The following is a 27316-nucleotide window of genomic DNA, read 5'->3' as shown; positions in this document are numbered from 1 at the left end:
CTTTTTATTTATATTAATACCGTGAATTATATTTTTATTTTATAGCCTATTTTCAATTTAAACTTACTTTACTTTTTAGTAATTTCGCTTTTGTAATTTTTATTATTATTTTATTAAATATTACTATTTAGGTTTCATTTATTTTCATTTCAGTTTTAGTTTTTACTTAGTAGGCTACTTTTCGTGCTTTAACTTAGTTTTAGTATGTTTTTAGTTTTTATTTATTTCCAGTTAGTGCTTCAACAGTTAGTTGCCAAGGCAACATTCCTCACTTTTTATTTATATTAATATTGTGAATTATATTGTGAATTAAATGTTCATATTTTCAATTTAAATTTACTTTACTTTTTTTTGTAATTTTTATTATTATTGTATTAAATATTACTATTTAGGTTTCATTTATTTTCATTTCAGTTTTAGTTTTTACTTAGTAGGCTACTTTTCGTGCTTTAACTTAGTTAGCTGCCAAAATCAAAATGTCTCATTTTCACTTAGCCTATTTTAAGTTGGTTTCTAATATTTATATTTTAATTCAGCTTTATTCAATTATCAAAAATGTTTTGAATAGTTTAACTTTAGTTAACAATACTAACCATTGTTCAATGCTTATAGGCTAAAGTTGTCCTCAAATCCCTGACCAAATCCTTTACATCTGAGTATTTTAGCTAAAAGACTCTGATTCGGAGTCACTGTTGTAAACCTATTATAAGTGCAAGTGTTTATATTTTAGACCTGTCGGGGTGGTTTTCGCGGGAAAATGCGTCTTGTCTTACGTAATTAGCGTGGGAGTGGCGTGACGGTCTTGCCTGGGCGCTCAGTTCGCCGTTTGTGGCTCGCATAATGGTTGCTGCACAATAGAGACACAAAAAGTGAAAATAAGCAGAGGGAATAAATCAGTCCAACATAAAACACAAGATATAACAAAGAAATTACGATCGGGCCTCGTAATACAAAGTTGAAATAGCCTAAGCACATTCGACACCAAACACACATCAACAGCTTCATAACATGTTCATTGTAATGTACATCCACAACAAAGCAGTTTTTATGTGTTTTGAATACTTTTAACAGATAATTCCCAGACTGCTAACTAAGAATGTGCAACTTATCATGAACCTGTTGTGTGGACCGTCCCAACTCGCTAAATGCTCTCACTCGCCACATAGATGGCGCTGTCCCCATGTGCTTGAATTTAACCGATCTCCATTACAGTGGCTAGGTTAGGTTAGTTAAAGGGGTGGTAAAATGCCATTTTCACAAGATGTAAAATAAATTTCTGATGTCCCCAGAAGTGTGTATGTTTAGTTTTAGCACAAAATACCCCACAGATATTTTTATATAGCATGTTAAAGTTTTCACTTTTTGAGAATTTGCAAAAACGCAACGTTTTGTGTCTGGCCCTTTAAATGCAAATGAGCTGCTGCAGAGGGAGGGGTTTCAAGAGCTCATGTGTGTGTTAGCAGCTGCTATTACCTCATGCAGACACACTAAAATGACAGAAACTGTTCTGTCTTTAATGTCAAAACGGAGTCAGACAAAGATGGAGAGACAACATGTAGAATGCAACAGGACGTCTCTGAAAGGTTAGTTGATGAATTTATGTTGCTGATGTGGCGTTAACTATCTTCAATTAGCATATTCTGTCATGGTAATCTATAAATCGCTCGTATAGGAACTGTTGTGAGATGCACACAGAGTGACTTTCGATTGCATGTGAAAAGATGGATGCTAAAGTTTCACTTCTGTGACAAAATACTATACAAATATTACAAATACAAATATTTGACTATGTTTTTACAAATTACAAATACAAATGACAAATTACAAATTACAAATACAAATATTTGACTATATTTGACTATGTATATGTTCCCTCAACTGCGTGTTCCCGGGGGCGAGGTTTATGTACATTTTAGACTTGCTGATGTCAATGTCGTGTAGTCCCTACCAGCCGTTTGTTGTAACGTTAGTCCTTAAAAAAACGATTTCTTTAAAAGCAAATATCTCCCTTTGCTTTGAACTTTGAGCGTTGTAACTTTTCAGCTGTTGTTTATGCTCAAACAGCAACATTACACACTAACTAAAGTTGGAAAAGTGAAATCATACTTTACCACCCCTTTAACAACACGAGAGAGAAAGGTTGACATGAAGCAGCTAAATCTCCAACCTCCGAGGAATCAACCATTAAAACCCCGCATAGGCCTAACAGAGGAGAGTCTGCTGGGAAAATGAGACCGAGACAGAGACAGATCTCGTAATAAAACAAGAATCAACATTGGCTTGGCTTTTCAGAGATGCCGAGAACTGAGGGATTTGAAATGTAAAAGCGTCGCGGAGATGATGGCGTTTTTATTACTCAACAGGTGAGTAAAGTGTTTTATTGAACAGATAAATGATCATAGCTCTCTAACAGAGTTCATTGTGAAGCATCATCTATTGTGAACCTTATTGCATTATGGTTGTTGTTGTAGCTGTGCTGGAATTTATTTGCAAGGAAGTAACGTTAGGCCTAATGTCAATTATTATTATTATTATTATTTTATTGCATAAGGAACAATAACCAACATAGCATACAATATTACAAAACAAGGAGAAACATTAATCCTAGGGGATCCTAAAATAATATCAAAATATTTTAAACATGTTAATGTTAATTTTTTTTAACCATTTCAGAGAAGATATGAAACAATCAAATTCTAATTTAAACATCTTAAATATTGGGGATGAATTTAAATATTTTTGCTTATGGATACAATTTATTCAAGACCTTTGTTAACTTTGTTTTCATAATACACAATAATATCCTTTAAAGTAAAATAGTATTTAATTTTGACTGAATTAAAGATACATTTTGCCAATTCCTTCCAGAAATTTTGGAATATTTTGCAAAAAGAACATAAATCGTCAATATCAGAGTATCTTGCAATTAATGCCTAGTGTCATAACTAAGCTACAGTAACGTCTTCAGCTAGTCAGCTTGAGATCCTTTCCATCTAAACTGGTTATCTCTTAAGCCTAGTAAATGTTTGATAAGCAGTAGGATAATTTCTCTCTTTTTTTAGTTATGAGAAAGCACCATATTCAGTTCCGCAGAGCACAACCATAAGTCCACAAGATACATAATATAACTTTAAATGAACATATCATCACTATTATCTGGTTGCCCAAAGTTTGGACGCACTTGACTGAATTTATATTTCTCGTGATCTTGAAAATGTTTTGAATTAGCTTTGTAGACAATCATAAACTGTGTTTATATGAAATTCGTCAGAAAACTATAACTTTAAATAATAACAATAAATATTAGAAATTGATAATTTGTTCCAGAAAGCAACCAACAAGTGTCAATCATGTTTCTCATTGAATAGTGTTTAAAAAGCATCCCAGGATGCACCTCATCACATTTATTCAAGAAAATGTCCAGTTGCAGTGCTGGAATCTAGACAAAGCTTAAATATAAGACAGTTTCTGTTTAACATTTTATGTTCACAACATCATTCTCATAATTCCATTGTTATTAAATTATTTTGATGACTTCTAAAATGTTATAATAGTCATAATAATGAGTAGGTGTGTCAAATTATAATAGGGCTGCATAACGATTAATCACAACTAATCGTTTGCAGAATAAAAGTTTTTGTTTACATCATATATGTGTGTGTGTACTGTGCATAATAAATATGTATTTATAAATACACACACATGCATGTATATATTTAAAAAATATTTACATGTTTATATACATTTTAATATTTAAATATAATTTATATTATATATAATTATAAATACTTAATATATAAATAGATTTTTTTTCTTAAAATTATACATGCATGTGTGTGTATTTATATATACATAATTATTATACACAGTACACACACATATACGATGTAAACAAAAACTTTTATTCTGCAAACGATTAGTTGCGATTAATCGTTATGATGCGGATGCATGCGCACCAGATATCTGACAGACATTAAACTGAGCAAACAAATCACAGACTCATTAAGAGATCACATCGACAGCATACCCTCGTATTCAGACTTGGGATCAGCCGTGTTTATTTAATTCAGTTAGTGCATTAGCGTGACCGCCGGTCCAGAAGCAGTGTTTCGGTGAGTACGGCCCTTGGTTTCCCTCCTTCTATTCAGAGAGGATGTACTTAGGCCTCCTTGTCCTGCGAGTGCAGCTGAACAACAGTGCAGCAGCATGGGGAGGTTACGATTGAAGTTTGATCCTGGGAACCCCATTGCACAATGCCGTAGCCTCACAAAGCCGGCCCACAACTCCCTGCGTTCCCACTGTCTCTGTTCTCTGGAGGGTAGAGAAGAGAACGGATCGCATCACCTGCCCCAAATACAGCCCTCTCCCCTGGGAACCCCCACCCTGTCTCACCGGTCTGAGGTAGATGGCCGTAATGCAACAGAGAGTTAGACCTGGTTATAAAGGTCTACTTGGAAGGGATGGACAGTGAGCGAAGAAAGTGATGTAATGTTGCCTGGGAGTTCGAGCAAACCTCTAAGTATGTACTTCGTCCAACACTGTTTGTGCTTTACTGACCTTATTGATGAGAAGACATCCGATTTATGCATGGCGGACGATACAAAAATGTATGTACATTTTAAGTGTACATAAATATAATGCATATTATATTTTAAAATATATACAATTAAATATACATTTTTAAAAAATAAACTTTTTCTTTGTGGTGGTTCATGAATGCCAACATAAAATATTTAATTATATAAATAAAATATAATAAAAATGTAATATAATATTTGTTTAATGTTTTATATATTTTTTAATATTTAAAAAAGAAATATATAAATTTAATATAATATAATATACATTTTTTTGTTAATATAAACACATTTATTTTAAATATATTTTATTAAAATATTTAATGTTTTAGTTTTTTTGTTGTTTATAAAAATATGATATATATATATATATCAAATAAATATTGAAAAATAAATATATTTTAATTATATATATATATATATATATATATATATATATATATATATATATATATATTAGGGCTGTCAAAAGATTAATCGTAATTAATCACATCCAAAATAATAGTTTGGGTTTACATAATATATGTGTGTGTACTGTGTAGAATTATTATGTATAAATAGACACATTCATGTATATATTTAAGGAATAATTGCATTTATATACTGTATATACATTTATATAATTTATATTATATATAAATATTTTATATATAAACATAACCAATTTTTCTTAAGTATATACATGATTGTGTGTGTTTTTATATATATAAATAATTATACACAGTACACACACATATTATGCAAACACAAACTTTTATTTTGGATGCGATTAATCGCGATTAATCTTTTGACAGCCCTAATATATATATATATATATATATATTTATATATATAATTTTACAATAATTTTTCCCATATTTCATTTAAAAAATGTGTTATTTTTCGGTTTTGTTGTTTTGTTTTGTTGTGGTGATTGAGACTGCCAGAGGAATCGGTCGTATCACACTGATGATGAAATGCATGACTCCTGGGCCGATGCACAACATGCATCAATTAAACTAGAAAATTAGTTGGCGTTCGTCTGAAGTCATGTGTTGCGCTTTAAAGATAAACACACACTCTTCAATGATGTCACACTTCCCATATATCGCCTGTCCTGAAACAGTCAAAGTCTGTCTCTTACCTTAGTTTAACCTCCCTTTATTGATTCACCTGCAGGGAAAAATCTATAAAAACAAATATGTCTTCTGCTCACACTTGCTGTTACACAGAGTAAGACAATTCTGATGTGAAACTACTATTTATTGGTTCTTCTTGTGTCTACATTCAACAAAACCTGAAAAAAGAGCAGACACAAGCAGATGTTTCCCAGTCGTGCCTGTCGTTCCCAAACAGTGTTGCCATGGAAACTCCAAATCTAAGGGCCTAGTTACTCGCTCCTAATTCTGACGTCCCTCTTTTGTCATTTCCCAAAATGCCCCTGACCCGCTGTGTGCTTGTATGGGTCCTTCAAACACTTTACAATGGCATACTCTATCAAAATGACTTCCTAACCCCGCATTCACCCCTCCACCTATAGATGCCTTTACTTCAGGGTCAGAAATTTGCTGGGATTTTTTTTTTTTTTATGAATTATGACTTTTTTTTTTTTTTTTTTTTTACGACTTTTTTTTTTTTTTAAACCACCATTTGTGTCAGATACTTGAACAAATTATTTGAAATAACAATGTGAACATTTATGACTGTAAACTTTACATACAAAAATATCTATAAATACCGGTATTGCACAAGATATTATGACACAATAAACACTGCTAGAATACAGTGTCAGGTAAATGTCCGCTCTTTTATATTAGATACAGCTTTATAGATTTTGATGTAATTTTTTTAAACTTCATATTCAGTGTTTTAGAGTGCTTATATAAAATAGCATATTCGCTTTGGATAAAAGCGTCTGCTTAACCCCTTATCAAGCACCCCCTTTTTTTAATAGACATGAAAATGCACATTCCGAACTTAAATGGTTGTAATTCAAGAATGCTTTGGAATATAGATGTAAGATTGGTCTTGTTTTTAAGAGGATACTTGGCAGATTTGTGTAGAAGTGAAATAAATTAAGACAGTTAAACAGAAAAAAGGTTATAGAAGTTTGAGTTTATGAAAATGTACAATGTTAAAAATGTAATTATTCATATTTTATATAAAATATATATTTTAAAAACCTGGTGGACACTAAAAATGCAAAAAAAAAAAAAAAAATCAAAGCCAAAAATCTGAACAAGTTGTGTTTCAAATTTTAGGTTGATATCTCAAAAAATAAGCTTTCAGTGAGATTTAGTTTGGGCGCAGTACCACACTTCTCCACTAGTTGACATTACTGCCCATATAAGGGCACCTCCATTTCCATATGTTGTTTGAGTGATCTGAACCATTATTTTTTACAATTTTCATACAATTTATGAAGTAGACATCCTATTCAGATGTAGTATTGGAAGTTTGGCAGATTTTAAAATGAATTCAACCTCTAAGAAACACAAAAAGTGTTTGTGCATTATAGCTCGCTGCCACGTCACAAATGGTGAATCTATTATTATTTTCTTTATATTTAAAACATTTTCAGAACTTTTTTTCTAAAATAATTTGAATGGATGCTATCTTTTGAACTCTTGGCATGAAAACAAACAGGTTTCTACCATTCTTTCATGATTTTTCATGTTCAAAATAAAGGTCTGAACACGTCTTAGGAGTATGAAAATATTCTAGTCGCAAATTTATAAATTACGGCTCCTCTGTAATTTATTTAGAAAATCAGTCACCAAATATGTAAACTAGAGATTATAAGCTTTCAATGATATATAGTTTGTCAGGATTAGTTTAAGTTTAGTATAGGATATTACTGTTTTAAATATGTAATGGCTGTGGTGCCGGTGCCAATATAAGGGGTTCATTTTTTTTTTTTTAAATGATACAAACTAAAGATCCACGGCAATTACACTTATCAGGGAAATCATCCAACAACCAACTTATTTTATCCTCTGCAGAGTCTTACATTTGACTAAAATGGTCTAAATCTTTATTTCTATTATATGTGAAGCAGAATCACCTGATACCACCATCAAAATCATCAGGTTGTTGTTGAACGTAATTGCGAAATAACTCATATTGTTGCTCAGGGTTGCCCAATATTCTCTTTGTACTGATCCCCAGGGCTTTTAGCAGACCGTGTTCAGGTTCATTCTGCTCACCTGAGCTTGTTTCTTGTTTCAGGACGAGGCAGAAGCTGCTGAAAAGGTGTTGAAAGTACAGTAAGTACTTGGAGACACACAGGAGAATACACACACACACACACACACACACACAGAGTGATGGGTTTTCATGTGTTTTATGAGGACTTTCCATGGACATAATGATTTTTATGTGGTATATGATTTTTTTTCTCATGGGGACAAAAAAAATGTGGCCTCAATGACAAGGAATTCAGATATTGTTATATTTGTGGTACATTTTGTCCCCATAACGTAGGGCTTACCTGAACCACAAACAAACTTATTTTTAATTGTCACATTAGCTAGCCTACTTGAGTCTTTTGTGCGCTCAGAGTGTCTATTCTAACCATAGACAGACAGTTATTGGTTCCCTTTTCACCAAACATATGATGAAACACTGTTGACTTCCTGGAAAAGAGAGAGACGGTGCAAACAGAGTCGGGAGAGAGTTGTGATCCTTATCTGATCAGCGGCCCAGATTTCACTCGAGTGACTGAAAACTGTGACTCGAGTGACTTATCACAAAAACTGAACCACAGAATGTCATATATCATCTCGTTCAGCTCGACTGGTGAAGCAAAGCTAAAGAAAGCTTTCAGAAACGCAATAAATGCTTCAGGAAACTTAAAGATGGATCGTATTAAAACCTTAAATTAAATTAGCAAAACTTATTTTATAAACTTAATTTTTTTTTTGTTAAACTATTTCATGTTTACTCATATAGGCCACATGAACACATAAGCATGTTAAATAAATAAATAAATATATGTTTGATACAAAAGAAAGGGGGAAAAAGAAAAGCAAAATAAAATAAAAAATAACGATATAGAGATATAATTATCATGAAATAAAATCTCTCATACGATGAAAGACATTTTATTTTCTGTTGAATCTTAGAAGTATGGTGTAAAATGAGATGTGAACAGCATTTTTACATCGACTTCAACGACAGTTTTGACTAGACCCGACATGAAATCCACAAGTTCATACAAAACCTGATGATCATGTTTGAGATCAGCATAAAGCAATAATTCTCATGAACAATGTCACAAATTTTTTTTCTCGAATAATCTCAAATCTAATGAGATTTGAAATAGGCCAAAAAATATTTTCCACTTAATTTTTCTGAGTCAAAGGGGTGTTTGATGCCAGCTGCATGTGGAAACAAACACATGCTTTTCCCTCCATCTCTTCATCTAGAGACCTTTCCTAAGACCCTCCCACAACTGAGCTGGCAGTTCCTCCTCTTCCACAGGCTCCGCCCCTTCTCATCTTCCCTCCTGTCTGTTATTGGTTCTTCCCTGTCCTTCTCACTCACTCCCTCCATGCTTGCAGTTCTTTTCTTCCAAACTCTTGCACTTTTCTTTCTAAGAACACACTTCTCTCCAGTCTCTCAGCGTAGAGGATCTTCGTCACAGGAGGGGTTGGACTGAATCCCTTTATTTTGATGTGAGTATGCGGTCTGTTATTCTTCTGAATGTGGGTGTGGGTTTTCTCAGACCATGTGAGCCCAAGTGTGTGTGTGTGTGTGTGTGTGAGAGGGGGAGCAGCAGTGTTTGATCTGGCTGTATTCCTAGCACACGTGGAAAGATTGCTGCAGTTCTCGGTATCGAAGATCAGTTGCTCATTTTAAATGCACATCTGGCAGACATCATTCAGAATCATTTGTTGACTGACAAACTAAACTGACAGTGTTGTAGTGTGACTGTGTGCATGCAAATGTTAAAACAACAAAAAGTTAAAAACTTGCAACAAATTTAGATTAGATTTAGGGTTTTAGTTTTAGACAAGCATCACTATTCTTGTTGCTCATACTTGAACAAACCACTAACCCTAATTATTATAATTTGGCATGTACCTGTAACTCATTTTTTTCACTGTTGATACGTCAAATCTTGCGGTTCCAGCAATACATTTTGCATTTGAAAGACATCTAATAGCCGTCCAAACACAGCCCTGATGTCTAGGCTAAAACAAGGTCAAATTTGGGCTGTCAGTGAAAATTTAATAGACATCTAAACCATAGCCCAAGAATACACTAGTTATCAATTAGATAACATGTCAAAGAAATGAAATCACTTGTAATCACTGTTGACTTTGCTGACATGATGGAATATCATTATACAACTAGGTAGTTATTTTGGCCAAAAATGACATGTAACCAAATTCAAGACTATATCGGGTCTATAGTTAACCTAGACGGTGAAATGACGGCTATTGCTTGCTCTGTTAAGGAGAAGTGTGCGATTACTTTTCTTGGAGATCTTTCACATAGTAGATGAAAAATCGTTTCATTTTGTTTGATCTGCAACCCCTCACTGTGCTTTTTGTACGAGCAACTAAGTTCCACTCACGTTTTCTTTATAAAACAATAGTTGCCTCTATTATCATTATCAAAACCTTTCATCAAAGTTATACATGAGTTTTGAACAATACCCGTTCTTGTTATAGGTCAACTTTGATGAACTTTTTTTTGATCCACTTTAAGTGTTGACTACTGTATTACGATGATGGATAATGGCATTACTATTGAAGAGAGCACACGTCACTCCTCTCCTCACTAAATTGTTCTGGATGCCAGTCACTGACTTTTGCCTACAGAACAACCGCTGGCTCTGCTCCCTTTTACCTAAACTCATTACTTCAGACTTACGTGCCATCCAGAAACTTGCGCTCTGCAAGTGAACGCCGTCTTGTGATGCCATCTCAAAGAGATGTTTAGAGATGGATTAGTTCACTTTAAAAAAATGTTTTGCTGATAATTTACTCACCCCGATGTCATCCAAGATATCCATGTCTTTCTTTCTTCAGTTGAAAAGAAATTAAGGTTTTTGAGGAAAACATTCCAGGATTTTTCGACACAGAATGGACTTCAATGTCAACCATCTATCCCAATGTTTAAAAGAAGGTTCAAATGTCCGTCTCAATGCAGCTTCAAAGTCTCGACACGATCCCAGTCGAGAAATAAGGGTCTTATCTAGCGAAATGATCGGTCATTTTCTAAAAAAAAAAAAAAATGTATATAATTTTTAACCACAATTGTTCGTCTTGTGCTGGTCTGCGACGCGCCACGCATTACGTAATCATGTTGAATTTTTTTTTTTTCATGACCTTCTCCAACGTGATGACGTAATACGTGGCGCATCGCAGACCAGCACAAGACGAACAATTGTGGTTAAAAAGTATTTTTTTTTTTTTTTAAAGTTTATAAAAATGATGGTTGCCATTGAAGTCCATTCTGTGTAGAAAAATCCTTTTTGAAAGTGAACTAATCCTTTAATGATGTAACCTATATGTTGTCCTTCGCAGTTACTGCCCACAGCGGAGAGTTTCTCGTCAAACGTTCAGCGGTGTCTGGTGTGTCCGGTGTGGCGCTCCCTCCAGGCATGACTCAGAGTAACGGGGAGACGCGTCTGCAGCGCAGCAGAGTACAGCAGCTGCGGGACGGCATCAATGAGCGCTCGCTGCGGGCCCGCAACACCGTGCAGAACATCACCGCCAATGACGTCAAAGCCTTCTTCATGCGGAATGCCTTCGTCATCCTCACAGTCGTGGCCGTCATCATTGGTGAGAGGATGTTTAGTCTTGTGATCATTTGTGCCTCCTATACTCTGAAAGGGATCTTAAAATACAATATTATAATTTAATTAATAAATGCATAAATAAAAATGCAATTAAAGTCCCCCTGTAGTCAATGATTTTACAAATTTTTGATCTCCAGAATTACATATTTAAACTTTTTTTCCCTGAGAAAAAATTCTTTATGCCTTAAAATAGCTTGCCTCTTGCCTCATTTAGTATACTTAGTTCTATGAATATGCAAATTAGCCCCGCCTCCACTCACTCACACCAGCTCAGAGATCCGATCGTTGATGATCACACGTTGTCGTGATTGGTTACAAGGTAGTTTGTGACGTCAGAAACACCAGCGACTTCAAACCGTGTTTTTTAGACTGTCTTTGGTTCACGACAGTTTTGAATAGAAAATACTCAGCAATGGTGTTGACTTATTAAGTTATACATGGTTTGTCTTAAAGCATATTAAAAACACCACATAGACATTTAAACAATATTAAAAACTTGATTTTCACCACAGGTAGACTTTAAATCTAAAAGTAAAGATTTAATATAATGTGGGGTAAGATACAATATTAAATTGAATAAAATAAATAAATGCATATAACAATTGAATATAAAAGTAAAAATTAAATATTAAACATGAAAGTAAAAATGTGTGTGTGTATACTGTATATATATATATATATTTTTTTTTTTTACAGAAAATAAGTCTGAAATTATAATAAATATTATTAAAAAATATGAAATTATTATAAATATGAAAATTATACTAGGTGGAATGGCCATATCTGTCAATCAGCCAATCAGGGACTGCTATTAATAATCTCAAAGTGGCTTGATATTTGCTGATTTATTGGCTTAAAAAACATAGCTTAATATTTCAACATATTTAATGTAATTCAGGAATATTTAGCAAAAGTGTTATATTATTTCATCATATATTCGACATCTTATTCCATTTCCGTAAACCTATATTTTTCAGTATTCTTACACATTTGATTTCATTACAGAACACTGAAACTCACCCATGTCATGATACTAAAATAATACTATTAAAGACGACATAAACAGTCCCCCCCCCCCCCCCCCCCCCCCCCCCCCCATTTGTGACATATATCCGAGTGAAACGGCTTTTCAAACAAGAACAGGACTTGGTATTGTCCATGTGGATTTTGATTGCCCCGCCCTGGTGTCAGTAAACACATCATCAGAGAAGAGAAGAGATAAGGCTGTGAGAGGGAGATATTTTGATTTAAGATTACAAGGCATATGAATTTTTAAAACATATGTGCATTGATACTATTCCATAAAAAATAAGAATTGTCCATGTTGGTTTCATGGTGACTTTAAAGAATTACAATAAGGAACACTTAAATGGAATTTCTATCATAATTTGGAACCAATGTGATCCAACTGGATAAACTGAAAATCTATTTTTGTTGGATCTTTTTTGTTGGATGCCATTAGGATTGGTTCCAAATTGGAATATAAGCAGTGGAATACTCCATTTCACAATTTCACAATCGTGACATTTATTTTTTAGTATATTAAACACTCCAGCTTAAACGTCTATGTAAAAAAAATATTTTACAGACCATTAAAGCTGCATGTGTGTTTCTCTCACAGGTACAATTCTGGGATTTGGAGTGCGGCCGTATAAAATGTCATACAGAGAGGTGAAGTACTTCTCCTTTCCCGGAGAGCTGCTGATGAGAATGCTGCAGATGCTGGTGCTCCCCCTGCTGGTGTCCAGTTTAATTACAGGTACGGTTCCACTGCGGCGCCACCAGGCACTGACCAGAGACGGGCAACTCTGCCAGCTAAACCCAGAACAACATGAGCCTGAGATAAGCACATGATGCAGGGGACGGGCCGAATGTGATCTGGTCAATCTCAAAGGGGGCGACAGATTGATTTGTTATGTCTCACCCTTTGTTATGTCACTCGAGGAGCTAAAGCAATTCAATCTGTTTCTGCAGATGTATTTGTAAATCGATTTTATAGTCTGCAAAACTGGGCATGCTTATGAAAATAATAGTTTAAGAAGGATTCAGTTTAGTTTTGAAGATCTTCAAAAAGGCTGATCCAACTTAAAAATAATGATCTTATTTAGTGTTTTTGTCTTGTTTTGTGTCCATTACAAATATCAAAAAATTCTTAAAGGTTAACCTCGTGAAGGTTAAATCAACATACATTTATAAAGATAAACTCACTTAATTATGAAAATAATATTGAAATGAAGACTTAGTTTCAGGGCTTAAATTAAGCCAGGATTAGGCCTTAGTTCAATTAGGACATTCAAGTAGCTTTAATAAACATGAAAAAACATGGTGTGCATCTTGAGATAAAACAATGACACATATATTATAAGATATATGCAAGTTCCTTTCAGTTTAGTCTGGGATTAAACAACCTTGTCTTTTAAACCGGGGGTTAGTATTTTAGTCGTTTTGCTTCTTGTTATTTAAGAATGTTTCGATATTTGCACTGGAAAACAAGGCAAAAGTACTGAGTATAAACTGGTTTGTTTTGTTTAAAAATAAAGTAGATTCCTAAGGAAGGTTTTGGTTAACATAAGTTCTCTGAGGGGTTCGGCCAGTTAAGAAATATGGGGGCAGGTGAGAGCGTTTGTAAGGTCAGTGCTTTGATGGTCCCTTTCCAAACAGACAAGAGGTCAAGGGTCAAAGTGACCATACAGAGAAACGAACAAAAGCTTCTTTCTGTCACCTCTCTCTCTCACACACACTCTTTCTCTGTGTATAAATAGCATTTGCTGCCTTCTACATAAAGCCGTAATCTGTTTCTGGACAGATTGATGGCTACTATGCAGCTTTAAAGATTGACTGAGAATGACACGACTTGTATAATAAAGAAGACAATACTTTTAGTTTTATTCATTTTTGAAAGTTAAATAGCTGCTTTAATTCTACAGAGGCCACATGAAACGGCATTTACGAGCCATTTCACATACATAATCGGACCTATTTCAGTGTGAAAGGTGGTATTTAAAATAGAAAATGTTTGGCAGGACTTGATTTTATCCATAAAAAATTGATTGGATTGAGAAAAGTGGTACGTCATATCAGAATGGAGTCATATGGCTGGAGCGGAGGGGTTAAAAAGGATAATATATTCATGGTGTCATCTCAAAAGGAAAGCACATTATTCCATTTTGATGTTCACTTCTTTGGAAAGACCTGAAACGTGTATTAATAGCTTATTTTAATTTCATATTGACTTACTGCAATGGATATGATAGCAGCTGACTTTAAAGATCTTTTCAGATGTATGCTGTTTGTTTCTCTCTTGCTTTAACAGTCACAAGGCTGAACATCAATGACACAGTAGAGGCCCATTTAGATCAAATGCTCAGTATAACCATGCACATACCGTACACACACCCAAAGCTTGTCGGGTCAGCCAAATCTGTAAAAGCCAAAACAATGACAAACTGTTCAATGGCTGCCCGGCCATACATTTACTAAGCAGAATGCACAAATGTAAATACTCTGTGGTTTAAAAGGCTGTATAATGTCACTAAAATCAGACTAGAGAGAAAGAGAGCAGTTTTATTGCTGTATATAAACCTGAGGGAATGAACTAGAAAAACAAAATCTTTGCATTTTCTGAAGAAGCTTTATTTTACATTTTTACATTTTTATACTGTAAAATAAAGCTTCAGAAAAGTTTTTTTTATCATATATGTGTGTACACGTGTGTGTGTATATATATATAGTGTACTGTATATGTATATATACACACACACAGACACGCACACACGCATATACAGTTGGAATTGAAATTATTCATCCCCATTACAAATTTACAGACTTTCAGCTGTTTGCAATGAACAAATCAAACAAAGGTAATTGAATAGCTCAACACAACAAATGTTTCAATTGGTTTCCCCAATGAGGGTTCAGCTCCTCAGTAAGGCGCGTTGTAAACGCATGCGGTTTTCATGCCAAAACTCTAAGACGTACACCACTACTGACTCAAAAGTATAAGAAAAGGGCTCAAAGTCATATAAATAAGCAACAGAAGTTTGGGGATTCTGTTCTGTATAGCGATAAAACAAAGCTGGAAGTTTTCGAAGATCGAAGATCTCTGGTGGGATTTGAAGAAGGCGGTTGCTTCACGCACACCCAAGAATAATACTGAACTGGAGGCCATTGCTCATGAGGAATGGGCTGAGATTCCTCAGAAACACTGCCAGAAGCTGGTGTCTGGTTATACATCTTGTTTGCAGCAGGTCATAACAGCAAAAGTGTGTTGTACTAAGTACTAAATATGCTTGCATTGAAGGGGTTGAATAATTTCCAGACTGCAGAAGTCATTAAAAGTTGCGTTTTCAGTTGAATTTGGGGAAACCACTTGAAACATTTTTGTTTAATTTGTTCATTGCAAACAGTTGAAAGTCTGTAAATTTTGCCAATAAACCTGATTTGCAATGAATATTTCGATTACAACTGTATATACATATAATATGTATATAAATATTATAATATAGTATATACGTGTGCATTTACAGTATTATAAAAACTAACCAACTAAATGCAATTTTTTCTTTATGCAAACTTCATTTCATCAATCAAATTCTTTCTTCAAGTCTGTGATAATTTTGGTCTTTAGAGGTGCGCTCCCACCATGTTATAATTACCATTATTACGAGATCTCCACTTGTAAAAAGAGTAAAAGTCCTTGTAAGCTGGGAATTTTCTGAGACTGATGAAATGCATTAATGTGAATATAAAGAGCGAGATGTGCTTGATGTTAAAAAGAGTTATAAGCACAAATACTGTATCAGTATAATGGATCCATGCGTTTGGTCTTAAAGTGACAGCAGCCTAATAAACCTGCTGCTCTCTGTCATTAATGTGAATCAAACAAAAGAGAATCAAACAAAAGAGAAAATAACTTACTGCTCTTGACTGAACTTTGAACTAAAAAAAATAAGTACTTTTTGTGCGCAAAAAACAAACAAAAATAACGACTTTATTTAACTATTAATTTTCTTCCGTGTGGGCCTCTGACGTGAGTTCACGAGAGCGCCACGACGCATTCGCAAGAACTGAGAAGATGGTGCAGATGTATATAAATGGCACAAAAAGTGGCACAAAAAGTATTCTCATCGCTTGATAAACTTACGGTTGAGCCACCTGGACTATTTTAACAATGTCTTTACTAACTTTTCTGGGCCAGCAGATATTAATTACATAGAAGTCTATGCAGGAGTGAGACAGCTCTCAGATTTAATCAAAAATATCTTAATTTGTGTTCCGAAGATGAACGAAAGTCTTACGGTGTCGGAACAACATGAGGGCGAGTAATTACTGACAGAATTTTCATTTTTGGGTGAGCTAACCCTTTAAGTCTTTCAGGTATAATAGATTTATTTAACATGCAGTTAGAATTAGTACAGAAATGTTATGATTAAATGTAAAAAATAAGTATTTACTGTATGAATTAAATATAACTGTATTCTTATTAAAGCTAAAAAAGTGTTTAAAATGGTTCTAAAGTGTGCATTTCCTGGATGTCCGAATCGTGAGAAACCAACGAGAAAGCGTAAAAGTGCCTTACCAATGCCGCAAAATGACTAATAAATGAATGGCTTGCCTTTCACACTTTCCCATCAAATGAGCGTCATCTTCTCAGTTCTCTGAATGAAAAAGCCTATGATTAAGCCTCTGAAAAATATCTTAATTTGTGTTCCGAAGATGAACGAAAGTCTTACGGGTTGGAACAACATGAGGGAGAGTAATTACAGACAGAATTTTCATTTTTGGGTGAATTAACCCTTTAATTTGTCTAATTCACATTTTTGGTATATTGTATTTGCCCTATTGTTTTTTTGCTTCTTTTTTTCCCTTATATTTAATAACAGTAATGGGATGAAATAACTTTTGTGACATATATCGTTGTCGTGAAATTAAATTTCTCATACCGTGAAATTAGAATTTGGTCATATTGCCCAACCCTTAACAATTGCTTAGAAATATAAATATTTGATTAAACAGCTACTTGATGGAACAGACAGATTTAGCTTATCAGCAAAAATCCGCAGATGGCCATGAAGAGTGTGCTCTCATTAGATGAGAATTTCTTTGTGAGGGGTCACACACAATTCGTCTTTGAAGACTGTGTGTGTGTGTATGTGAGGTAATTACTTTGCAGTATAGGAGAATAAGACTTTCTAAGACTCTTGCAGGGGAAGTCATCATTACCATGGAGACGAGAACTAATGAGAGCAGCAGGAAGAGAACATGACCTGTGCAGAAGGTTCCCAGGCCACTGTGTCTGTGGGTGCTGGGGTGGAAGCTGAGGGGCTTTATGGGCTCAGGGGCAGTGAGATCACTAGGCACACACACACACACACACAAAATAATAGAAGACATACATAGTTCAATACAATGGCTGTTTCAGTCCTATAGAGAGAAAAGTTGAATGGCAGTTGTGGTCAATGTGTGACCTTCAGGAAATATACTGTTTTACTGCTATAGAATGTATTGTTGTTGAGCATCAATGTAGAGACTTCTTTCTTTCTTTCTTTCTTTTTTTTTTTCTTTCTTTCTTTAGGTTCATGGTGATTGGAAAAATATGAGATGGGAGGAACAATATATTTCACAGCTGTTGTGTTCTCTCGCAAAAGTTTTGTGTTCCCCCAGAAACTTTGCAAACAGCAGCCGCCTTTTACAGTTCCTCCTGAACCAAAACAATGAGCTTATGCTGAGTTCACGCCATGTCGTAACCGTAATTACGAGATGCCAACCCGTGGCGTTCTTACCCGAACTGTTCCTCAGACTCGGATTTATGCTTTTCTATGTCAACACTATCAGCGCTGAAATGAAGCTGCAGCAGTCAGGTGGTACAATTGACCCTTCTCAGGGAGTTTGATTGACAGGCGATCTGACCAATCATAATCCGCCATTCGCCGAATCCGCCATTTATGTCCGACAAAGCTGATGTTTATTTGATGCTATAAATGAACTAGAAGGAAGAGATGATCGGTTCACGAGCAGCTTTAACTGATGCTCTACAGCGATCTGTCAGACACATTAAAGAGCCACAAAACGGTATTTAGTGTTACAATTTCTTAAAAAAATGACCAAATATAAGACTTTGTTTCATATTAAAAGTAACCTGGTCTGTCCTGTCTGTCAGTGTGTTGTCAGTCTCCTCTCTGCTCTGCGATGTATTTTTCACTGTGTGAGAACATGGTGTGGCGTGAGAGCGGCGTAGCTTGTCGGACATATCAACAGTAACTAAAGGGGGCGGGTCTCCCCAAACGGTCAATTAAGAGCTCTTTAAGTGGTTTACGTTCATTATTATTGTAATGTTATGAGCTTTGAGTAGTGAGGTAGTTTAACGCCGTCTCTTATGACGCTTTGCAGACTGCTGTGTGTATTCATGTGTTTTGAAGGAGGCGTGGCTTTGGAGACGCTCTGAAGGGAGGGTGGGATCTTATGCTTTCAAAGCTAGCTTGCTATTGCTAGCCACACTGAAATTGCTTACCCTACCTTTAAATTAGCTTTGTAGACAAACATGAATTGTCCTTCTTTACAAATCTTTTATTCAACAACTATGGACTGGACTGGGGTGTGAAGAAAAATCAGCCAACAAATATCCAAAATGCATGTTTCTTCCTAATATTAAGGTCACTACATAATTCCTATTGTTACATCTGTCAGCTGCGGTACCCTTATCATGTGAACTAACTCATATTGTGGTCTAACGTCACCTGTGTGCAGGTATGGCCGCTCTGGACGGCCGAGCGTCAGGGAAGATGGGTATGAGAGCTGTAGTTTACTACACCACCACCACTATCATCGCTGTATTCATTGGGATCGTCATGGTGCTCATCATCCACCCAGGAAGAGGCTCGAGAGACGAATTTACCAAACACCAGAAAATAGAACAAGTCAGTCCAGCAGACGCCTTCCTCGATCTCATCAGGTATAGTGAAGATAATTTTTTATTTAATTGTATTATGTCTGGTTTTTTTTCTTTTTAACTTTATATATATATATTTTTTTTTTTTACAGAAACATGTTTCCTCCTAATTTAGTGCAAGCTTGTACACAACAGGTATGTTTTTAATGCACAAAAAAACACAAAAAATCGTGTTCCCGATAAGATGATGAACAAAAACAAGTAGGCTAAATGTTTCTATTCTCTCGACCTTCCACAGTTTAAAACGCAAAATGCCAAGCGAGTGGTCACAGTTACAATTCTGGTGAACGACAGTTTGAATAACGGGTCGGAGGAAGTCAAACGTGAAGAGGTGATACCAGTGCTGGGAACGGTTAATGGAGTCAATGCACTCGGACTGGTGGTCTTCTCCATGTGCTTTGGCCTCATCATCGGGAGCATGAAGGAGCAGGGTAAACCTCTGCGGGATTTCTTTGACTGTCTGAATGAGGCCATCATGAGGCTGGTTGCAATTATCATGTGGTGAGTGATTTAGAGTGGGAAAGTTTTCAGCTTTGAGCAAATTAATTGACATATTTATTTATGTATTAAATAAACTGTGGTTTTCTTAATTAATGAAAACCATGGGCTGAAAAACCATGTCATGACCTGCCAGGAATGTTTTTATTTTGTGTCATTTTAATTTCAAGCAGACTTACTGGAACATTAGCAAATTAAACAGAATTTTTTGGAAAAAGTTAAATATTGACACTCATATAATAATGAACTACTTTGCTAAGACACCAAAATAATTATTTTCAATAATTCTAAATCTTTTCAGTCATTTATCAGTTGCAAAGTGTGTTTTAAAATATGTATGTATGTACAGTATTTATGTATTAGGGGTGTAACGATACCCTCATCATGTCACGATTCGATACATATCACGATACTGAACTCACGATACGATATTATTGCGATACTCCAAGACATGTGATAAAAGGTTAACAAAAAATGGACTGTTGATTAAAATGCTAAATTTGATATTACATTGTGTGTGTGTAAATGAATATGCTTGGACTTGGTGCTGGAAACCCAAAGCACAGGACAATAGAGACACTAGAATAAAAATATTCATGATTCTGAAGTTGAAAATACAGAATTATTTTAGACAAATATGTTTACACTCTTTCACTGACTAGATATATTTAAAATAATGTAGGCCACTTTTTACTGTTAACATAAAACACTTGGCATTATCAGGACCCACACATATTCCCCCATTGCATTATTATACATTATATTCAACATTATATATAATGGTTTAAAGTAGTACTGACACTAAAACTCTGAAAACTTGAATATTTTCTCACAGTAATTTTATTTTGGGTGAACTATACACAATACATATTGTCACTATCCACGATACACATCGTTATATTTTTGTATTGCAATATATTGTGACACGATATATTGTTATACCCCTAGTGTGTATATATGTATGTACATAGACATGCATGTCAATATTTGAATTTGAGTCTGTTAACATGCTGAAAAAAAAGCTCAATAATAGACCATGATGATTTCAGTTATATAAACCAGGGTGCTTTTACAGTTAATTTTAGTATAAATTTGGTCCGAATTTGTGCCACATAAATATCACTCTGTTTTGTAAGAATATTTCCTGGTTCCTTGTTCATTTCATATTGACATTGTGCTTGAAAAATTATCCAAATATGCGATTCAGTTAGGAAGTCAGGTGGGAACTCAATAATCTGAACGATTCACTCTGTGTTTTCACACCTCAGGTACGCTCCACTGGGCATATTGTTCCTGATTGCTGGAAAGATAGTTGAGATGGATGATATTTCAGAAATGGGAGGCCAGTTGGGAATGTACACCATGACAGTCATCATCGGCCTATCGATACATGCATTTATTGTACTGCCCTTGCTCTACTTCCTTGTGACGCGTAAAAATCCATTTGTGTTCATCGCTGGACTTCTACAAGCCCTTGTCACTGCTCTTGGTACCTCTTCCAGGTGAGCTTTTACACCCATAATAATCAGAATAAACTTTTTTGGGGGCATCGATTCATTAACTCGAACCATAAGAGTAATTTATTTTAAATTTTTGTTGCACTGTATGTTTTTGATTCACTAAAAATATATGAGGCATTTGTTGTTTTGGTGTGCAGTCCTCGAGGACTTGTCATTCTTGTAATTATGTCCTGTACACTGTTTTCTTCGCATCACATTCAATAGTCAAGTCATATTCATTTATAAAGCGCTTTTAACAATGTAGATTGTTTCAAAGCGGCTTTACAGAGATAAACGTATAATTTAAGGTAACAGAGATTGTTTTGGCTTTATAGCGGTTCTTGAATAAATATATTTTCCAGCTAAAGTTAGTTTTGATTGATTCACTTCCGTCACAAGGATCATTAGTTATTAAATTAGAGGCCGCTAAGATGACACCGTTCTCTCTACACAGACTTCAAACACGAACCTGTGAGAAACGCTGATGGCGCTCACGGGCGCATTAAGAATTAATTCTAAAGTTATGCGCATTTGAATATATGTTTGTAATTCCCTATAAACCAAGCTTTAAACTACTTGTCTGGCCTTAACATTTTGAAACAGAATTTGATCACTTCAGGGTAGATATGCGAAACCGAAATTATCCCGACAACGCTTTGCAGTCTGTACGCAATACAGACTGCAAACTCACATTCATAAGTAAAATATGATTTCTTTTGTCGTAGCGCTCCAGCTTGCGTCGAAATTTCAAATCTGCTGTGTTTCTCCGTAGCTCTGCCACTCTGCCCATCACCTTTAAGTGTCTAGAGGAAAATAACCATGTGGATAAACGTGTAACCCGTTTTGTGCTGCCCGTGGGAGCCACCATTAACATGGACGGCACGGCTCTGTACGAGGCTCTGGCTGCCATCTTCATCGCACAGGTCAATAACATGGAGATGAACTTTGGAGAGATCCTAACCATCAGGTACAGATAGGATACATAAGAAAACATATTTTCATAACTTTTAATTTTATTGCTACACACTGCAGTTCTTCTTAGAGCAATTAACCTGCTCTCCTGAATGACAGCTGTCAATCTTACAGGATTCTATTAAGGTCACCATGAAATCAAAACTGACCATTCTTTGTTTTTTATGGAATATTGCAGTATTTATTGTAAAAGATTTATCCGTGCACATAATTTTTTTTTATTCATGTGCCCTCGCAATCTTTAATCAAAATAACTTCCCATTCCTCTTATGACAGCGTACAACATTTATTCAGTTAAGGCAAGACACCACAGATGAATTGAGTAAAATGTATAATCACCATACTTCCCCAGTTAATTAACCACATTAAATTAATGACATTAAATTGTGCAATACATGTTTGCAAATGTGCTATTTTTAATATTTAATTTAAACAATTTCCAGGACAGAAATATGAACATTGGAATTGGATGTAAGTTCAAAATTATTGTTTCATTTTGTTGACATATTAGAGTAAAAGGATTTACAGAAGAATTTGGGTATCTCTTATTATCGCTCCATAAATCAGAAATACTATAAACAGTTGGGGGGGAAAAAAAACTGTTTTTAGAAAAAAAAAACCTTCTGTAAAAAAAAAAAAAAAACAACAACCTCAGAATATAGATAAAACTGTGTGGTCTCTGAAATAGAGATTTCTTACTAAAAAAGAGCATGAGAGAAAGCAGCCTTTAAATATATGTATTTTAATTGAAATCTACAAATGCAAATAGATGAAGTGCAATAAAAAAAACACTTAAATGTGTATTTTGAATGTTTTTCTTATAATTTCAAAATGGCCCAGTGCATGACAATGTTTTTTCCTGCATTATCTTGTCTTAAATGTTGTTAATTTCTCACAGCATTCAGTATTTTATCAAAGTGAAGCCAAAAATTATATTAGAATGCATGCTTTGTGTCATTTTTACAGCATCACAGCAACAGCGGCCAGTATTGGTGCAGCTGGAATCCCTCAGGCTGGCCTGGTTACCATGGTGATAGTGCTGACCTCTGTGGGACTGCCCACTGATGACATCAGTCTAATTATCGCTGTTGACTGGTTCCTGTGAGTACTGCGTTTTGTGTATTATGACGAATGTTTAAAGTATGTTTGTGTGTTAGATCATCATCCCTCATAAGACTCAATAAATGCATGGCTTACTTCAAGTTTTGCACATTAAACCGGGATAGAAGGAGGTGTTTGAACAACTACAGCTTTAACAAACACAGGGTCGCGTTGAAAAATTTTCAGATTCATATTCATTTGTATAGCGCTTTTCACAATACACAGGAAATCATGTTGATATTTATAACATCTTAATATCTCCTTGCCTTATAGTTGCATTTAGCATATTAAAGCTGGCCAATAATATAGTTACATTTTACATTTAGTTACAAAATTACATTTTAAGACGATACAAGCAATCAAGCAGTTGAGATTTGCTATATATAGCATATATCACCCTATATGAGTATACTGTATATATGCGGATAAAGTTGGACATACTTATACTGTATACAACTTTGGATAAAGAGCTGGACGATAATATAGTTACATTTAGCCATGAAAATAAAATAAAAAAGAGATTTGCTACAGTTTATCACTTAATGTGAGTGTACTGTATGTATGCGGAAAAAGTTGGATATCCAACTTTATATAGATACAGAGTTGTGCAATAATATTTTGCAATGATATAAACAGTCAAGCAACTGATATTTGCTATTGCTTTAAATTTTTACTTTTCGAAGTAATAATAAAAAAAAAGTCAGCATTCATAATCCAAAATTCACTCATCAAAAGCTGTGGGAATTCTAAACTGGAGGATTTCAACTTGTGATGTTTTGATGACATCTGTAAGATATATTATCATCCAGCGCTAATCTGCTAAATGTGACTCCGGCCCTGTTTACATCGTGGTATTAAGAAGCGTTTTGGACGATCGGTTCACAAGTGGCCGACACTTAACAGCTGTAAACGGGTCTAAAACGCTTTGAGCTTGTCCACTTTTGACCTCGTCCAGAGATACTCGAAAACACATTTGACTGGATTGCTTTCGTAGTGTAAACGCTGTGTGTTCAAACAGACACAAAAGACCGTCTACTCTCCGTCTACTGACCTAATGAGTAACATTATGAGAAGAGCTCTAGCCAGACGAAATTTTAACTTTGTCGGCTGAAGACCCAAGTTTGGTTTGAAGATGGAAAACGCACCAAACACAATGTTCTCTCACCATTCCTGATTTCTAACACACACTCAGTGTTCGGCTGGTCTTGCGGCTGTCAGAGCAGAAATGAAACTTGACGATCTCCGTGTGTTTTTCCGTCATCTTCATATGTAAATTCAGATTATTTTGTCCATTAGATCGGAAGATCTGAAAAAGCCCCTACATTTCCCCGCCCACAGACCCTTCCCTCGAAGGAATCTGGACAGAAGTGTTTGAAAGTGGACAAAAGAGACGGATTAAAACACCAGGTGTGAATGGGAATGTCTTTCTCGTCTACTCTGATCTACCAAAACGCATCTTAATACCAGGTGTAAACAAAGCCTAAGGCATGAAGATATTAAGATACAATAAACATTAAGATTTAGATTTTCTGTAAAGCTGCTTTGGAACAATGTGCATTGTAAAAAGCGTTATACAAATTGACTTGACATCTGAAGACATGCTTTGATGTACTATTCCTACACACAGACCCAGGCAGAAATTCAGAGCTGGGCAGGAAGCAAGATATTCCATCTTTCACATTCCATAACCCATAATCAAATTGTACATGTCCATGCAACATCTGCTTCAAATGAGTTTTAGGACCCATTGAACAATACACCCGTATCCGATAGCATGTTCTTGAGACCTTTATTCCCACCGCATTCACAGCAGTCACTGAATTCAAGTCCAGTCAGGGACCTTTTCTTCAGATTCTGTGCTGGTTAAAGCAGCGGACAGAACAGAAGAGGCATTGTGTGGAGCGTTCATGCTAGGAAAGATGGGTCAGCAAAAACACCACACAAGATGGAGGAACTGTTTTTCTTAAGCGGAGGCCGCATGAGGCCCCGTATTTTCGTTTTAGGTAAAAATGCCTTTTGAATGGGAGTGCATGGGGCACTTCTGTGATAGCATCAAAATCACTGTTTTTAAAACACTAAGAAGGCTCGACACAACATAAAACTGTGCTTGAAGTATCACCAGGGGCTCTACACATCAACTTGAGCATTGCCTACATTGTTTGTGTACACAAAGTTTACTGAAAAGAAAGGTTTTGTACGACTCACTTTATCAGTTAGTGTTTCTGGCTGCCGGCATTTTGTTAGTCAAAAGTAGTCGATCTCCGAACGCAACGTAACAGGGAGGAGAGTAAAGATGGAAAGCTCCTAAAGCTTAGTTTCATATAACTTCACAGATAATTTGTTGTTTTGTCGTTAGTGAAAATCAATATTGACCTTGTATTTGAAAAAGGATCCTCATATAATAATGAAATGATTCAGTGATATAGATCGACTATATTTGACTGATAAAATGCCGGCGGCCGCGAAGAACAAGTTGTTCAAAACCTTTCTTTTTAGTAAACTTTGTGTACACAAACAATGTAGGCAATGCTCAAGTTCATGTGTAGAGCCGCTGGTGATACTTCAAGCACAGTTTTATGTTGTGTCGAGCCTCCTTAGTGTTTTAAAAATAGCGATTTTGATGCTATCATAGAAGTGCCCCATGCACGAAAATACGGTCAATCTTAAAAGTGGCGTTTCCATTGTAATTATGCTTTTACACGAAAGTTTAACTCGGGGAGATAAACAAAAAGAGCCTAGGTTCAATTTTGGCAACAGTTACACTTTAAAGATGAACTCCGGTCAATTTTAACATTGAGCTAATTTTTTTGTCAATTTTGAGTGCCTAGGTTTAGTTACCAATGATCACGCGCGTGAACTCGACAATCGACTACTTTGGACTTTCGACCGAAAACAGGAAGTAAATACAGGTCTATGCGCTTGTTGAATTAACATCATTTTTATTCATATCTTTCACATCTAATGCAGTCAGATTCACCATGTTCACTCTGAAGGAATCACTCAACGTGGCTGGGCACTTGTAATGACACATTAAGGATGTTAAGAGGCTAAAAGCAGGTTTAAAACGTGCCCCTTTGAAGTCAACAGGGTGCAAATTTTAAAAAGAGGATAACACAGTGTAGGCAACACCGATTTTTGTCGTTGTTCTCTATATTGACAGCACTCCAAATTTACAAAAAAATTAGCTCAATGTTAAAATTGACCGGAGTTCTCCTTTAAGCGATCCAGATGTGTAAAGCAGAAAATGAATCGTCATTGACAAGAGGAGATGACGTTGATAAGATGTTCTGGTGTATGAGGGTCAAACACAGCATAATTCCACCTGGTTTGTTTTCCTCTGCCATTTCAGAGATCGGCTGCGCACCACCACTAATGTTTTGGGCGACTCCATCGGTGCTGGCATAGTGGAGCACCTGTCCCGTCACGAGCTGCGCTGTATCGACGCCGAGATCGGTAACTCCGTCGTGGAGGAGAACGAGACCAAGAAATCATATCAGCTCATCTCTCAGGAGAGCGAGTCTGAGAATGCCAAGATCCCTGACAGCGAGACCAAAATGTAACTGCTTGTTTCCTGAGGAGTTTTATCCACGGAGAACTGGAGTTTTTTTGTACAAACACTAGTAACTTAGTCAGACTCTAGTCTGATATTCATCTCAAGTCTTTTTATATGCTTGTCAGAGACATCCAAATGTGTTGAGGACCATTGCACAAGCAGAGATGGACACGTGTGGTCCACAACGGTACTCTTTGAACTGTTTTATTGTAGAGTAAACTGATTAGATTGGTAAAAAAAATCTGATTTTTATTAGAGATGTTTTTAATAGTTTTCTAGATGCAGGTTTGTAAATTCCAGAGAAACTGAATGTCATTATGGAAGCAGGTTTTTGCTTCTACTTGGGCTGGAAAAAATAAAAGCAATGAATTACATCCA

General features: G+C 35.5%; 2 protein-coding genes across 5 annotated transcripts in view; one reads left to right on the top strand and one right to left on the bottom strand.

Moving 5' to 3' along the window:
* osmr (oncostatin M receptor) overlaps nt 1–27316 on the bottom strand; it is a 599178-nt gene that overhangs the window by 352318 nt on the left and 219544 nt on the right. The window lies entirely within an intron of this gene.
* slc1a3a (solute carrier family 1 member 3a) lies at nt 1490–27316 on the top strand. 3 transcript variants are annotated; one of them, XM_079608780.1, is made up of 12 exons: nt 2125–2363; nt 7785–7822; nt 8984–9232; nt 11093–11350; nt 12989–13126; nt 19114–19318; nt 19408–19450; nt 19554–19816; nt 21082–21315; nt 22085–22279; nt 23251–23385; nt 26735–27316. In XM_079608780.1, the coding sequence occupies exons 4-12, from the start codon at nt 11170–11172 to the stop codon at nt 26943–26945; spliced, it is 1605 nt and encodes a 534-aa protein (XP_079464906.1). In that variant the 5' UTR covers nt 2125–2363; nt 7785–7822; nt 8984–9232; nt 11093–11169; the 3' UTR covers nt 26946–27316. The 3 variants fall into 3 exon arrangements, with proteins under 3 accessions (XP_079464908.1, XP_079464906.1, XP_079464907.1); XM_079608782.1 differs by lacking the exons at nt 2125–2363; nt 8984–9232 and adding an exon at nt 1490–1583; XM_079608781.1 differs by lacking the exon at nt 8984–9232.

Source organism: Phoxinus phoxinus, assembly GCF_949152265.1.
Source record: "Phoxinus phoxinus genome assembly, chromosome: 3".
NCBI classification, from domain to species: domain Eukaryota; kingdom Metazoa; phylum Chordata; class Actinopteri; order Cypriniformes; family Leuciscidae; genus Phoxinus; species Phoxinus phoxinus.
The sequence above is the reverse complement of the archived record's forward strand: the minus strand, read 5'-3'. Positions and strand labels throughout refer to the sequence as shown.